The sequence below is a fragment of the Rattus rattus genome, chromosome 2 (assembly GCF_011064425.1).
Source record: "Rattus rattus isolate New Zealand chromosome 2, Rrattus_CSIRO_v1, whole genome shotgun sequence".
Lineage (NCBI taxonomy): Eukaryota > Metazoa > Chordata > Mammalia > Rodentia > Muridae > Rattus > Rattus rattus.
In genome coordinates, this window is record NC_046155.1 from 96515512 (window position 1) to 96531239 (window position 15728).

At 38.7% G+C, this 15728-nt stretch overlaps 1 protein-coding gene across 3 annotated transcripts in view; it reads right to left on the minus strand.

Annotated features, from left to right (window-relative positions):
• Acer3 (alkaline ceramidase 3) overlaps window positions 1-15728 on the minus strand; it is an 88646-nt gene that overhangs the window by 22885 nt on the left and 50033 nt on the right. For all 3 annotated transcript variants that reach the window (XM_032892983.1, XM_032892984.1, XM_032892985.1), the window contains one exon: window positions 13429-13464. In XM_032892983.1, the coding sequence (XP_032748874.1) occupies window positions 13429-13464 (36 nt within the window). The remainder of the gene's footprint in view (window positions 1-13428; window positions 13465-15728) is intronic.

Genomic DNA, 15728 nt, shown 5'->3' on the forward strand with positions numbered 1-15728 from the left:
TGAGGGTCAAGTGAGAGAAGACAGGTCTGCATATACTCAGGTTCCTTACTTAGGAACAATCTTCAGCAGACACCTCCTCTGTCAGGAAAATTAAATAACAGCTCTCCTTGAGACAGCGGATGGGCCCTCTCTGAGATATCAACTACTGATTTGTCAATTTGCTACTAAAATGGCTTCACTGGCTCTTTTTTTTTCTTTCTTTCTTTTTTTCTTTTTTTTAAATCTTTTTTAAATCTACTCTTATATGTGTTTTCCTTTTTGTTCTTCTGCTTTAAGATATACTGTGTATCTATTTAATGTAAAAGCTAAGTAATTAGGATATTACCTTATTTGAAAGACCATTAAATTAAATCAGTCAATTTGGGCTCTCATTTGGAGATTTCTGGATCACCTTGGACATAATAGTGAAGTAGAATTGTTATCAGTACTTTCCCTCCTCGTGAAACTGAATGAGGTTCAGCTGTGCAGATTATTAACCCTTTCCTTTTAGTTTTATGTCATTACTCATCTGTAGAGCTCTGTCAAACGCCCTTCAGAAGCTTCTCATCATCTGTCATGGGCAAGAACTTACGTGTCTTTTGACATCTTAACATAGTTTTAAAATGCTTGCTTGCTTTTATGTATGTGTATGACTTGCCTGTATGAATGTGTATTATGTGCATGCCTGGTGCCTGCACAGCTGGAAGGGAGCATCAGATTGACTGGAACTGGAGTCACAGATGGCTCTGAGCTGTCATGTGGGTGCTGAGAACTGCACCCCAGTTATCTGTAAGCTCATCAAGTGGTTTTAACCACTGAGCCATCTCTCCAGCCCTAAGTAGGATTAAAATCAAATTGTAGTACCAGGCTTAATGAATGTAACTATTAAGTTGTATTCTTATATTGCTTTCATATGACACTTACATTTTCTTGTTTTCAACATTTTACAAGGCTTTAAATGTACTGTTATTGGGTGTGCTTGTATGTGAGAAATCTGTGTGACTGGATTCATGTACGTAGAAATGTCCTTCCATCATGGGACCTAGGGACTGAATTCAGTGTCAGGCTTGCATGGCAAGAGTCTTTATTTTAACCTGCTCAGCCATTTTTCTGTCACATTTTCACTATTTTAATAAATCAAGAAATTAAAAGCTTAAAGACAAGAAGAAATGTCTGTATGGCTTATCAAATGTCAAGAGATCAAGATTCTAAATTTTCCAGCCAGTGTTTCTTTAGATAAGTTTGCTTTCCCCTTTTCAAATAATGGATAAGTTGTATCAAAGATCAGACTACTCATTTACTGTTGTTTTTTTGCTTGTTTCTTTGTGGTGCCAGGGGTTAAACCCAAGGCCTTTTGAGTACTAGGCAGATATTCTACCACTGAACTCTCACTCCAGCCCCACTAATCATTTATCTTAAAATTAAGAAATCGAATTCAACAAAAGCTTAACCATTAAAAGAAAGCAGGCTGGGTGTGGTAGCACACACTGTAATCCCTACTCTTGGAAGGCTGAGGCAGAAACAGCTCGAGTTTAAAGACAACTTGAACTACATAGTGAGACATTTCTAAAAACATCGAACACCAAAAAATGGTGGAAAACCTATGCCACAGTGTGGAATTATATCTACTTAACATAGCTATCACCCAGATTCTGCAAATGTGTAATATTTTGCCACATTATTTCTCTAACTCTGTATCTTGCTCTCTCCTTACCTAATTACTTATCTATAACTAAATATTTAGACGCAGGTTTCTCCTTAAACAAAGATAATCTATTGCATATCCAAAGTATAAACACAAAGACTATAACATTTGTGGCATGATAATAAATGGCCTAATTCAAAACTTATGGTCATCTTAACATTTGTAATATGCAAACTTTAAGACAAATAGGTGGGGCATGGTTGTTGGTGCCTTAATCGCAACACTCAGGAGGCAGAGGACAGCCTGGACCACATAGTAAGTTCCAGGCCAGCTAGAGCTGCACAGTAAGACCCTGTCTCACAAAAAACAAGACAGGGTGTGAAGGTTACATTCAGTCACCACACCTCTCAATTGTGCTGGTTTTTGCTTTTGTTTTTTCCAACTTGACACAAGCTGAGGGTCATGTGAGAAGTGAGAACCTTAACTGAGAAAATGCAAATCTGGCATTTTCTTGATTAAAGACTGATGTGGAGAGAGCACAGCCTACTGTGGGTGGTGCCTGCCTTGGGTAAGTGGTCCTGAGTTACTATTAAAAAGCAAACTGAGGAAATAGAGACGATGGAGCAGATGATCCAGATGCAGGTGGACTAGGTCAATTTTATCTTGTCTAGGTAAGAGGTTTTTATTTTTATTAATTGGCAGTGAATTTATTCTGTAGATGTATTGTGGATTGAAAATTTAACATATAAATATGATTGTTGTGTTACAGTTTATTGAGTCTTAATTTTACCGGGTAGTTGGGAGTTTATACTTTAACTACTAGGGGGTCGGTTGCTGGGAGTGTGGGCAGTCTGTGGTAGGGAACCACAATAGGCCAGCTGCTGCTGACTTCTAGAACCATGATTTCACTGGGTAGCTGGAACCAAAGAGTTTGCAGCTAGTAGAGAGCCACTGGGAGAGATACTAATCTAAGATAAATTAACACCAGTTCCAATGGCCCATTGGAGCCAGAACTATCGAGCCAGAGTACACACTCGGGAACCAATTCCGCCTTTTTTATTTTTTACTGAAACAAGTGGCAAACCAACGTGTTAGGCAAAAATCCACTAAAAATTGAAGTTTCTCAGCCTGAGAAAGCCTTATTTTCTAGGTGAAAAAGGGCTGCGCCATGTTGAGTCACATGATGGCCCAAGCTCGGGAACCTTAAACAAAGGAACAGAGGGGACGGTCTGCTCACAGAGTCTAGGACTCCTACTGTAAAAAATACAGAGTTTATCTGAATCACCTGGGGATTTCACCCACAATACGGAACTAGGTAGAAATAAATAAAAGTCAGTAACACCAGGCAGAGTGAATAGACATATCTTAAAGAGTTATTAATAAAGACTGAGGCTTCAAGCAGAGAGCTTAACAGATAGATGGTATAAAGATATTGTGATGGTTTGCATATGCTTGGCCCAGGGAGTGGCACTATTAGAAGGCGTGGCCTTGTTAGAGGAAGTGTGTCACTGTGGGGGTGGGCTTGGAGACCCTCCTCCTAGCTGCCTGAGGATACTCATTCTGTTCCTGGCTTCCTTTGGGTGAGAATGTAGAACTCTCAGCTCCTCCTGCACCATGCCTGCCTGGATGCTGCCATGTGCCTGCCTTGATGATAATGGACTGAACCTCTAAACCTGTAAGCCAGCCCCAATTAAATGTTGTCCTTTATAAAACTTACATTGGTCACGGTGTCTGCTCACAGCAATAAAACCCTAACTAAGACAGATATAATGCTCTAATAAGTCTTACAGGATACTCATATTCTTCCTAACATGGGCTCCACAGAAGTTTTTGGTAAAAATCCTGGTTTGACAAGTTGCCTGCTTCTTAGTGACAGGTATTAATGGAAATGTGATTAAATTTGTTTTTATAGTTAAAATAAAAGTTAAAATATAGTTAAAATAGTTAAAAATATAGTTAAAATATAGTTAAAATAGTTAAAAGAGAGTACAGAGTTTATCAGAATCATGCGGAGATTTTCACCCATGGTTCTAGATAGAGAAAATTAAACACTGACTCCAAATAGAGAGTAGTGATTTAAGTTTGACGGTCTAGGTAGAGAGCTTAATAAATGTATATTAGGCTAAAATCTTAGTTTGACAAATTGCATACTTGTTGGTTTTGGTATTAATAAAAAGGTGATCAAATTGTTTTATGAACTACCCTGCGAAGGCCACATGGCTCGATGATGCCAGCTAGAGAGGGTTTGTGGTCATCTTGATATTTACCACAACAGGAAGCTCATGTTCTCTTAATTCTCTGGAATTTTGGGTTAATTTCTTAATATGACAGATTAGAAAAGCCTAAACAGACTCATACACTATTGTTTAGCTTACTTCATTTTAAAAATTGTTTTATTTTTCATAATGGGTGCGATTTTTGAGTCTTGTGGTTTTATTATTCCTCTGGGACAGAGTGCAAGATACAAGCTTTTCTGGTTACAGACTAAAGAATGCAGTATTTTGGGAGAAAGGTTTTGTCTTTGTGTTTTTAAAAAGGGTGATTAGGCTTTGGACACCTTCCAGAGTCATACTGACTAGATTTGATAAAGGTAGATCTCCTGAGAAACTAAATTCGAGAGAACCAAACAAAAAGATATCTCAATTCTAAACTCTCATTTTGAGAAGTATACATTGTAGAAGGTACCTGCTTGGATTCCTAATCTCAAGGACTTTCAGTCGAGTCCAGTCAAGACAGACACATCAGGCAACAACATTCGTTCCATTTTCCCTCTCCCTACCCCCAAAGGCTATCTCAACATCCATGTACAGCTTGAAGAAGCCATTGAAGAGTTGTTGCCTTGATCCCCTGGACTTTGAGGGGCTGAAGGTGGTTATTCTAAGGTTGATTTTATGAGGAATTTAGAAACGGTCATAATTTAACAGGGAGGAATTAGCTAGATTGATTTGTACAGCCATAATCTCATTTGGTAACCAAGCTAAAGTCTTATCTTTACTTTGGTATAGAACTTATTTGTTACATTTTTTTTAAGTACAAGGTTTGGACCCAGTCCTTCTATTGATGCCATTACAAACTTCTGAGTTGATTAAACATAGGAATTAGGGGTCAAATAACAAATTCATGGCTCCTAGTTCACCATTACAGTGTTTTAAAAATATTCTTGTCAGAAATAGCTGAGAATAGTTAACAAACAACAGTCCAGATTACCTTATATAGATAGATGGTTTTCAAAAACGTCAGAAGTTCATAAAATATGACATTTAAAGATATTTATCTTTTGTTGAGACATAGCTGATCCTAACAGTTCCCCTTTGGTTGATTTAACAAAGAAATTGAACATCTCTATGTCCAGATGAGGTAATACTTTGTGGCGAGGCAGTCACTGGGCAGTAACTGCCTATTTCATCTACAGACTAATACTGTCCAAAAAGGGACACATTATGCACATTATGCACATTATGGACTGATAATCTTTGCCTAGCCAGAATTATCAGCTCTTCTAGATTTCTGCATTTCAAAAGTCTGTCAGTTGATCTTGGGCCAGAAGGCTGAAGACTTGCTTTCCCTTGTTGCTATGCTAACAGGGGACTGTGCTAGTAGACATTTGTCTCTACAACCTGTCTCAGTTCTGGAAGCAGTGTGAGGCTTCCTATGGTTATAGATATTTGGTCATTCTCAGATTTCTGACGGGGTTGAAGACTAATTAGTCTCATAGCCTACCCAAGCTAATTAACTTTGAGAAAGCAAAGTCGTCTGGATGATTTTCTAATGGTAATAGTTGTGCACAGCTTATATTTGATGAAAAAGAGTGTTTTTTAATTAAACAGAAAGGGTGATGTGTAGGATGATGTCATTATGTAGCAAAGCAGATTCAGCATAAGGCAAAGCCTATCACTGCATGAGAAGGAAAGGTAGGGGGGAAAAGTCTAGGAAGGAGAGAAGAGGAGGAGGAGAAGTCAGAAAATCAAGATGGAGACAATGGAGCAGGAATGATCCAGATGCAGATGGACTAGGTCGATTTTATCTTGTCTAGGTGGGCAGTTTATATCTTTATTAATTGGCAGTGAATTTATTGTGTGGATGTACTGTGGATTGAGAATATAACATATAAATCTGATTGTTGGGTTACAAAAAGAAGCAAACTGAGGTTTTCTGTAATAGTCTCCATCTGTTGCAAAGAGAAGGCAAAGGGTGAAGATTATACTTACCTCTGGGTATAAGGACAATTATTTATAGATTGTTGTTAGGAATTATGCTAGTTTAGTAAAGTAGTGGTTGTAGACTTACCTCCAATAACCACAAGCAATCAAAATGCAGAGGGGTAGAACCCAGTCCCAATAAACACATCTACAAAACAGTTCCCACACCTAAGGCTCAGGGAATATTTTAGAAGAGGTGATGGAAAGATTATAAGAATCAGAAAATTGGGGAGTTTGCTGTGTCTCTCCTAGTAATATCACAAGCTACACCCATTAAATCTCACCAACACAGACTGTCTAAATATGAGCTGGACAAGAATGACACCGATTGGTTGGGATTTAGCTCAGTGGTAGAGCGCTTGCCTAGGAAGCGCAAGGCCCTGGGTTCGATCCCCAGCTCGAAAAAAAACCAAAAAAAAAAAAAAAAAAAAAAAAATAAAAAAAAAAAAAAAAAAAAAAAAAAAACCTGAAAAAAAAAAAAAAAAAAAAAAAAAAAAACCATGAGGCCTCAACCTTACACAAAGGACTATAGGCAACTGAGGAAAGTTGGAAATAGGAGAAATGGCCTTCCCAAGGGAAGAACACACCAACTGGTTGTCCAGTTCCAAACGACCACCCTGAAAACATAATATACTGGTAGCAGGATATGGACAAGCAGGTCATATTTAAGAATAAATTTGTATACATATATACATATATGAATGCAATAACAATTAGCTTAAAAAAGAAGCCATGAGTTTGAAGGAGAGTGGGAGGAGTATATGACAGGGTTTGGAAGGAGGAAAGGGAAGGTAATTAAATTATTATCACTTTTTTAAAAAGGCAAGCTGAGAAATCCATGAGGAGGACACCAGTCAGTCTTATGGTCTCAGCTCGAGTTCCTACTTCCAAGTTCCTGCTTTAGATCCTGCCTTGACTTCTGTGCATGATGGATTGTAAGCTGTACTAAACCCTTTCCTTTTCAAGATGTTTTGGTCATGGTGTTTATTGCAGCAATAGAAGACAAGCTAGAATAGCTCTGAAGTCTTTTTCTTCTAGACTAGTTCCCCACTCTTTCCTTGCTTGATGAATTTAGCTTTTGTGGCCCACAGAATCTTGTTACATAAAAGTAACTTTTATTCTCTTGTAATTGTTGTCTGGGAGGCTTACTGACTCAGTCTGCTAACCTAGGCTTAGTCCTGAAAGTGTCTAGCCTCTGTGCAATCTAATCTAGACCTAGAATGTTTTCAGCCTTTCAGACGTACTACTGAGTAGCTCACCCTTTCTTGTTCTTTCTGAACTCTAGCTGGCTGGTTCAACTCAACTGTTCTGGCCTCAAATTCCTCTCCCAGCTGCCTGATTCAATCTGGCTTTTCTCTAGGATTCTGAATTCCTTTGCTTGGCCTCAAATTAACACTAGCAATCTTTTCTAACCTTCTGGCTCCTCATTCTCTTGCTCATTCTGTCTTTACCTGTGTTTAGCTTGTTCTCTCTTTAATCTGTCTCTGTAAAACTCTCCAGGTAAAACTGCCTCCTTCACCCTCTCTGTGCTGCTCCTCTCCCTCTCAACTCTACTGTATTCCTGTGCTGTACTCTCTTCCTCCTGTACTGACTGTCTCTCCCTTAAGTAGCTTCCTTTTCCTCTCTTTTCTCTTGAGAGTTGGGCATATCCTATTCTGTCAAATCTTTCTCTGATTTGTCATTTTTTTTCCTGCAATTCTATCAGACATCACTTTCAAACATGGGTGCTTCCTTCTAAAAACTGATACTACTGTCATTATGTGGGATTAAAGGAGTATTAAGGGCGTGTCTGAATTCCAGCCAGAGGAATTAAAGGAGCGTGCTAAGGGTTGAGCCACACTCTAACTAGACACAGGTTCAAGTATTCTGTAACACTTGGCCTAGGCTAGTTTGAATTTACAATCCTTTTTCCCTAAACCCTCAGAGTTCTGGGATTACAGGCATGTACTGTCTGGCTTACAATTTTGATATTTCTAAAGGTTATAATCAAGTTCCTCTGGAGAATCTCCTTTAGTTTGGGTTTGTTTTTATATCTCTTCATGATTTACTAAAATGATGCTGTGTCCTCAAGTACACATCAGGAGAAACATGATACCCATTTGATACCCATTACTGGCAACACTAAATTCACTGTAGATTTCTCTAAATATAGCATCCAAACTAGGAGTTCATATTAATAGTGATCTCAAATTCTTTATCCATTCTCCTGCCCCAGGTCCCAGAGTGCTAGGATTAAAGGTGTGCACTACCAAGCCCAACTATCTCGTTCTAAATTTGGAACTTCTTCCAACAGTGGGAAATACAGCTAGTTTGTTCAACTGCTTGGTAATTTATTATAAAGAATAGTAGAAAGGGGCTGGAGAGATGGTTCAGTGGTTAAAAGCACTGTCTGCTCTTCCAGAGGTCCTGAGTTCAATTCCCAGTAACCACATGGTGGCTCACAACCATCTGTAATGGGATCTGATGCCTTCTTCTGGTGTCTGAGGACAGCTACAGTGTACTCATTAAATAAGTCTTTAAAAAAAAAGTTTAAATAAGTTTTTTAAAAAAACACTACAAAGGATGTAGACGAATAAGAAGTGTGTGCACATATAAGCTAAGAACACAGCGCTACCTTGACTTTTCATCTCTGGGCCTAGGATATAAACCACATTACACATGAATAGGCTCAATTTTAACCTTCTTCCCTTTTTATCAGCACATATTATTGTTATATGTAACGAAGAAAATATTTCTTACTGGAAAACACGTAGCTACTACAATATGGGTAGTTAAATTGATAGTTTGTTGTTTTTATTATATAGAACAGATTCAAATAAGCCTAAAACACAAAGTGAAACTGATGGTAATGAAATTATAAATCCTCCTAAATAAAATGGCAATCATATAGTGATATGACTGCAAATTACACTAAATGAGAAAGCGATGATGCCCTTTACTACAGTGTCAATGAGTGCATGCTTTCCAATAGCCCGAGGAAAAAGGCAAGGCCCCAAAAGGAAGTTACAGATGTTATTTCAACAAATAGATTATAGTTAGATGATTACTGTATTGAGTTTTAAAAGCTACAGGAATATTTATTTTCTATATAAGCATTTAAAAGTATAAGGCTATAGGAGTTCTCTGGTGGAATTTTTGGGGTCACTGAAGTATACTATCATATTATCTGCAAATAGTGATATTTTGACTTCTTCCTTTCCAATTTGTATCCCTTTGACCTCTTTTTGTTGTCTAATTGCTCTGGCTAGGACTTCAAGTACCATATTGAATAAGTAGGGAGAGAGTGGCTAGATATAAAATTTACTAAAACAAATCAGTAGCCTTCCTCTACTCAAAGGATAAACAGGCTGAAAAAAATTAGGGAAATGACATCCTTCACAATAGCCACAAATAATATAAAATATCTTGGTGTGACTCGAAGAAAGCGGGTGAAAGATCTGTATGAAAAGAATTTCAAGTCTCTGAAGAAAGAAATTGAAGAAAATCTCAGAAGATAAAAAGATCTCTCATGCTCATGGATCGGCAAGATTAATATAATAAAAATGGTCATCTTGCTGAAAGCAATCTACAGATTCAATGCAATCCTCATCAAAACTCCGACTCAATTCTTCATAGACTTAAAAAGAGCAATTTGCAAATTTGTTTGGAATAACAAAATACCCAGGATAGCAAAAACTATTCTCAACAACTTGTGGGGGAATCACCATCCCTGACCTCCAGCTGTATTACAGAGCAATCATGATACAAACTTCATGGTACTAATACAGAGACAGGCAGGTAGATCAATGGAATAGAATTGAAGAACCAGAAATGAACCCACACACTTATGGTCACTTGATCTTTGACAAAAGATCTAAAACTATCCAATGAAAAAGACAGCATTTTCAACAAATGGTGCTGGTTCAACTGGAGGTCAGCATGTAGAAGAATGCAAATTGATTCATTCTCATCACCTTGTACAAAGCTCAAGTCCAAATGGATCAAAGACCTCCACATAAAACCAGATACAGTGAAATGAATAGAAGAGAAAGTAAGGAAGAGCCTCGAACCTAAAGCCACAGGGAAAAACCTCCTGAACAGAACACTAATGATTTATGCTCTAAGATTAAGAATCAACAAATGGGACCTCATAAAATTGCAAAGCTTCTGTAAGGCAAAGGACACTGTCAATAGGACACAATGACAACCAACAGATTGGGAAAAGATCTTTACCAATACAACATCTGATAAAGGATAATATCCAAAATATACAAAGAACTCAAGAATTTAGACTCCAGAGAGCCAAATAACCCTATTAAAAATGGGGTATAGAGCTAAACAAAAAATTCTCAGCTGAGGAATATCAAATGGCTGAGAAGCACCTAAAGAAATGCTCAACATCCTTAGTCATCAGGGAAATGCAAATCAAAACAACCCTGAGATTACACCTCACACCAGTCAGAATGGCTAAGATAAAAAACTCTGTTGACAGCAGATGCTGGTGAGGATGTGGAGAAATAGGAACACTCCTCCATTGGTGGTGGGATTGCAAGCTGGTACTCTGGAAATAGTCTGGCGGTTCCTCAGAAAACTGGACATAGTACTACCTGTGGACCCAGCTATACCACTCCTGGGCATACATCCAAAAGATGTTCCAACATATAACAAGAACACATGCTCTACTATGTTCATAGCAACCTTATTTATAATAGCCAGAAGCTTGAAAGAACCCAGATGTCCTTCAACAGAGGAATGGATACAGAAAATGTGGTACATTTACACAATGGAATACAACTCAGATATTAAAAACAATGACTTCATGAAATTCATAGGCAAGTGGAATGAACTAGAAAATATCATCCTGAGTGAGGTAACCCAATCACAAAAGAACACACATGGTATGCACTCATTGATAAGTAGATATTAGCCCAAAAGCTTGGAATACCTAAGAAAAATTCACAGATCATATGAAGCTCAAGAAGAAGGAAGACCAAAATGTAGATGCTTCAGTCCTTCTTAGCAGGGAAAACAAAATACTCATGGGAGGAAATACAGAGACAAAGAGTGGGGCAGGAACTGAAGCAAAGGTCATCCAGAGACTGCTCTACCTGGGGGTCTATCCCATATGCAGCCACCAAACCCAGTCACTATTGTTGATGCCAAGAAGTGCTTGCTGACAGGAGCCAGATATGGGTGTCTCCTAAGAGGCTCTGCTAGAGCATTACTGATACAGATGAGGATGCTTGCAGCTAACCAGCAGGCTGAGCACAGGGAACCTAATGGAGGAGTTACAGAAAAGACTGGAGGAGCTGAAGAGATTTGCAACCCCATAGGAAGAAAAACAACATCAACCAACTAGACACAGGGACTAAACCACCAACCAATGAGTACACATGGAAAGACCCATGGCTCCAGCCACATATGTAGCAGAGGATACCATTGACCAGCATCAATAGGAGGAGAAACCCTTGGTCCTGTGAAGGCCCATTTCCCCAGTGTAGGGGAATGCCAGGGCATCGAGGTGGGAGTGGGTGGGTGGGAGTGGGGGCATCATTATAGAAGCAGGGAGAGAGAGGAGGGGAATGGGAGAGGGGAGAAAGCGGAATAACACTAGAAATGTAAATACAAGAAATATCGAAGAAAAAAAAAGTATAAGGCAGGGGCTGGAGGAATGTGTCAGAGGTTAAGAGCACTGCCTGCTCTTTCAGTGATCCTGAGTTCAATTCCTAGCAACCACATGGTGGCTCATAACCATCCATAATGAGATTTGGTGCCCTCTTCTGGCACTCCGGCATATATGCAGGCAGGACACTGTATACATAAATAAATAAATCTTTAAAAATAGTATAAGGTATCTGACATCCCTGAGCCTGAGACGTGTGTGTGTGTGTGTGTGTGTGTGTGTGTGTGTGTGTGTGTTTGTGTGTGTGTGTATTTAGGCTTAGGGATGCAAAGAGCTAGAGTCCATGATGCAGAGTGGAAGCAGCAGGCTACAAGAATGGTAGCTGAAGTACAAGCTGAGAGCTCACATCTCTAACTACAAGCAGAAAGCAGAGAGCAAACTCAAATGGCACCAAGTCTGTAAACTTTTAAAGCCCACCTGTAGTGACATACTTCATTCAAAAGAGAATACCTCCTAAACCTGGCAAACAGCAGCCTCACTTGGAAACCAAATGTTCAGTGTCTGAGCCTGTGGGGAATAGTCTCACTCAAACTGCAAGTCATGCAAACCTAGGTTATGATCCTAGCTCTGCCTCTTAAATACTGTATTTGTTGTCTAAAGGCAACTAACTTCATATCTTAGCTCATTTCTCTTACGATATGCATGCTAATCCCTAATTTGTAGGGCTGCCAGTGAGAACAGAAGTTTGAAATTCATATGGTATCAGGTACAAGACTCCATGTGTAACCTCCACCTCAAAAAAAAAGCCACTAAATATATAAGGAGGAAACATTTGAGAAACTTGCAGTCGTCTTCTCTAGGTCATAATACTATAAAGGCTTTTTTTTTTGACAGATCTAACATAGCCTAAGCTGGCCTTTATCTCCTGATCCACTTTCTTCCATCTCCAAAGTGCTGGCATTAGAGGTGTGTGGTACCACATTAGGCTTCATAAAAAATTTTAGGTGCGCGCATATGCATGAAGCTCCAGGTTTCCTTCAGCTTCTAGGAGTCTTACTGCACTTGTGTTACTGGATACCAACATCCAGCTGGACTGTGACATTGGCTGTACCAGGTATATTCCTATTACCTAGACATAACTCCTGTTTGCTGCTTTGTTTAAAGTGATCTTTGTTTTAAAATTCTTTTGGGGTACTGTCATGTTTTAATCGCAGCAGTCAGGCAAGCAGCAGAGGCAGGTGGATCTCTGTTGAGTTGAAGGCCATAGAGCTTTAAGCCAGCAAGGGGTACAGCCAGCAATCATGTAGCCCATGCTGGCTTTGAACTCACGTTGTAGCTGAGTGTGACCTTGAAGTCCTGATCATCCTGTTAGGGTGTCTTAGATACTGAAATTACAGGAATGTGCCACCATGCTAGGCCAGTGGCTCTCAACCTGTGGGTCATGACTCTCTGAGGGGTCAATTGACCCTTTCATAAGGGTCACATATCAGATATCCTGCATATCAGATATTTACATTACAATTCACAACAGTAGCAAAATTAAGTAACAACAAAACAATTTTATGGTTGGGGTCACCACAACATGAGGAATTGTATTAAAGGGTTGTAGCATTAGGAAGATTGAGAACCAGTGATCTAGGCTAATCGTAAATTTTTGACATTTTACCACTTCATTTTCAAAAGTTGTATTTGCATATAACTTCCTAGAGAAGGGAAACACAGACAACAGGCATGTACTGTTAAACAATTAAATGTTTCATAATTTAAAAAAATTATCACCACTGAGAAGGCTCAGTGGTTAAGGGCACTGGTTCTTGCAGAGAACCCTAGGTTTGATTCCCAGAACCCACATGGCAGCCCCAAGCCATCCATAGCTTCAGTTTCAGGTGATCTGATAACATCCTCTGACCTTCACAGGCACCAAGCATGCACATGGTACACAGACATACATGTAAGCAAAATGTTCACATAAATAACATAAATACATATTTTTTAAAATTTACCTGATGGAATATAGGCTCTTTTACTTTTAGGTAAATCTGAAAAATATTAGAAGAAACATAAGTGACAGAAGGTATATAAACCTATTCCAACCACTCTGCAAATCCCAAACCTCTTCTTCCCCCGTGTTATTGTAACCAGAGTCCAGCCATGTAAAATCAATTTCAAATCACTGACAGGTTACTTTAGCATTGGCCTTTGTTTTACCATCAAGGAAGGTCAAGGACACAAGGTTATTCATGAAGGGTGAATAAACTGTGTCAACAACCCCTCGACCACATCTGGTCTACAGCAGAAAGAAAACTGTTTAGAGACCAAACTCAAATTTCTAGCTCTGCTACTTGATTGCTTCAGGCCTTTACTGAGTGTCATTTAGCTTAAAAGAGTTGGTCCTTACCTGAAGAATGGAGAAAGCTAAGCCCAAGTACATGAAAGGATCTAGACATACTGGATCATCAGTAAGTGAAGACATTTAAACAAATTTCTTGTACCTATTTCTGCTTCCAAACTATTCACTATCTAGATGAACCTTCAGTTACACAAACCCAAGTTTCAGGCTTCAGTCTTTGGTGGGTGTTAAGTTCAATGCCTTTGTAAAATTTAATATGTACACATTGTCCACAGATGCACATGTTTTAAATGACACAGTACAGAGGAATCAAAATTCAAATTAATGACCCTTACACTAACATGACAAAGTTCAGGTTTCTAAACTTGGCATCCATAGCCACCTGCTTCTGCCTTCCTGTCTGGCCTCGGTGCTGTCTTCTCCTCATCTAATCTCCAGAAAGCACGTGCTGCTTTTGAGTGCATCACTTCCATGCTTCTGCATCTGTAAACAGATGCTCTTTACTTTGTTCAGAAGTCCTCCCCAACTGGCCAATACTTTTGACAATTCAACACAAATCATTCCTCTTTGGAGTCTTTCCTGATCTCCTCCACTCCCAACAGAAGCAACTATTCACCATCTCCCTATCTATAAGCTTTATGGCAGGAGCCTTCCTAATGGTGTGACCCTTCATTACAGTTCCTGGTGTTGTGGTGACCATGACCGTGCCATGACCATGCTACTTCATTACTATAACTTGCTATGAACTGCAATGTGAATATCTAATGTGCAGGATCCCTGTGATGACCCACAGGTTGAGAACTGCTGTTTTATGGTATTCTACTGGTTTGTTGCTTTCCCCTATAAGCTAATAGTTTCTTTGATATCTAGAATCGGGGTTAGACATCTTTATGTCTTCATTTAAAAGTAGTAATTTAATGAAAGAATACAATTTTAAAACTTAGCTAAAAATTTATTTTTGAAATAAGTTTCTTACTATAAAAACATCACAATTAATTCCTTTTATCACATATTACCTGTAACTCTGAATCAATAAGGAGAATGTTTACTCCGTGTCTTTACTTCAATACTAACTGGAACTCACTAAGTATCTTAGGCTGGCCTTGGATCCACAATCCTCTTGCCTCGGTCTCCTGAGTGCAGGGATTACAGGTGAGTACCAACAGGCCACACTTAAGGGGATGTTTCTGAAACATCATGTTTCAGAATTATGGAGTCTTTATTATGTGCCATGGATTAATATTATAGTTAGTATAAAATATATTCTATTCTTCATTTTATGGTAAGAAAAAAACTAAAGGTAAGAAAGAACTAAATAAAAATATTAGATCCAAGCTCACATCCAACTGATTCCAAAGCTTGATTTGTTTCTAATTATAACATCTTTTAACTTACAAATGGGTCCAGTCTTGATTTTGGTGCCAACTTGCTGGATAAACTTAGTTGACTAGGCAAGTCACTAATACTCTAGATTTGATTCCCTTCATTAATAAACAGCATGGCTTCTTTTCATCTTTGAATCTGTAGGCTTCTTTCATTATTAACTAGTACAGAGCTTAGGCAAAGGAGTAGAGAAACTCAGGAAAACAGTGAATAATCTATTCAGCATCTTAGCCAGCTGACATTTTCCCTTAGTAGGTTGTTAATCTTTATTTCTCTTACCTATTCAGAGACAACTAATAGTTACTTTTTTATACTATGTATGTATGTATGTATGTATGTATGTATGTATGTATGTATGTATGTATGCATGCATGCATATGATGGCATGACTGTGAAAGCCCAAAGATAACTTTCAAGGGCAAATTCTTTCCTTCCATTATATGGGTTCTGGGAATTGAACTCAAGGTGCCAGGTGTGAGGCAAGCACTGTTACCTGCTGAGTCATCTCACCACCCTGCTCACTCTTCACTTCCAGAATGTTTGTACTCTGTGGCATGAGGCTTCTTTCTT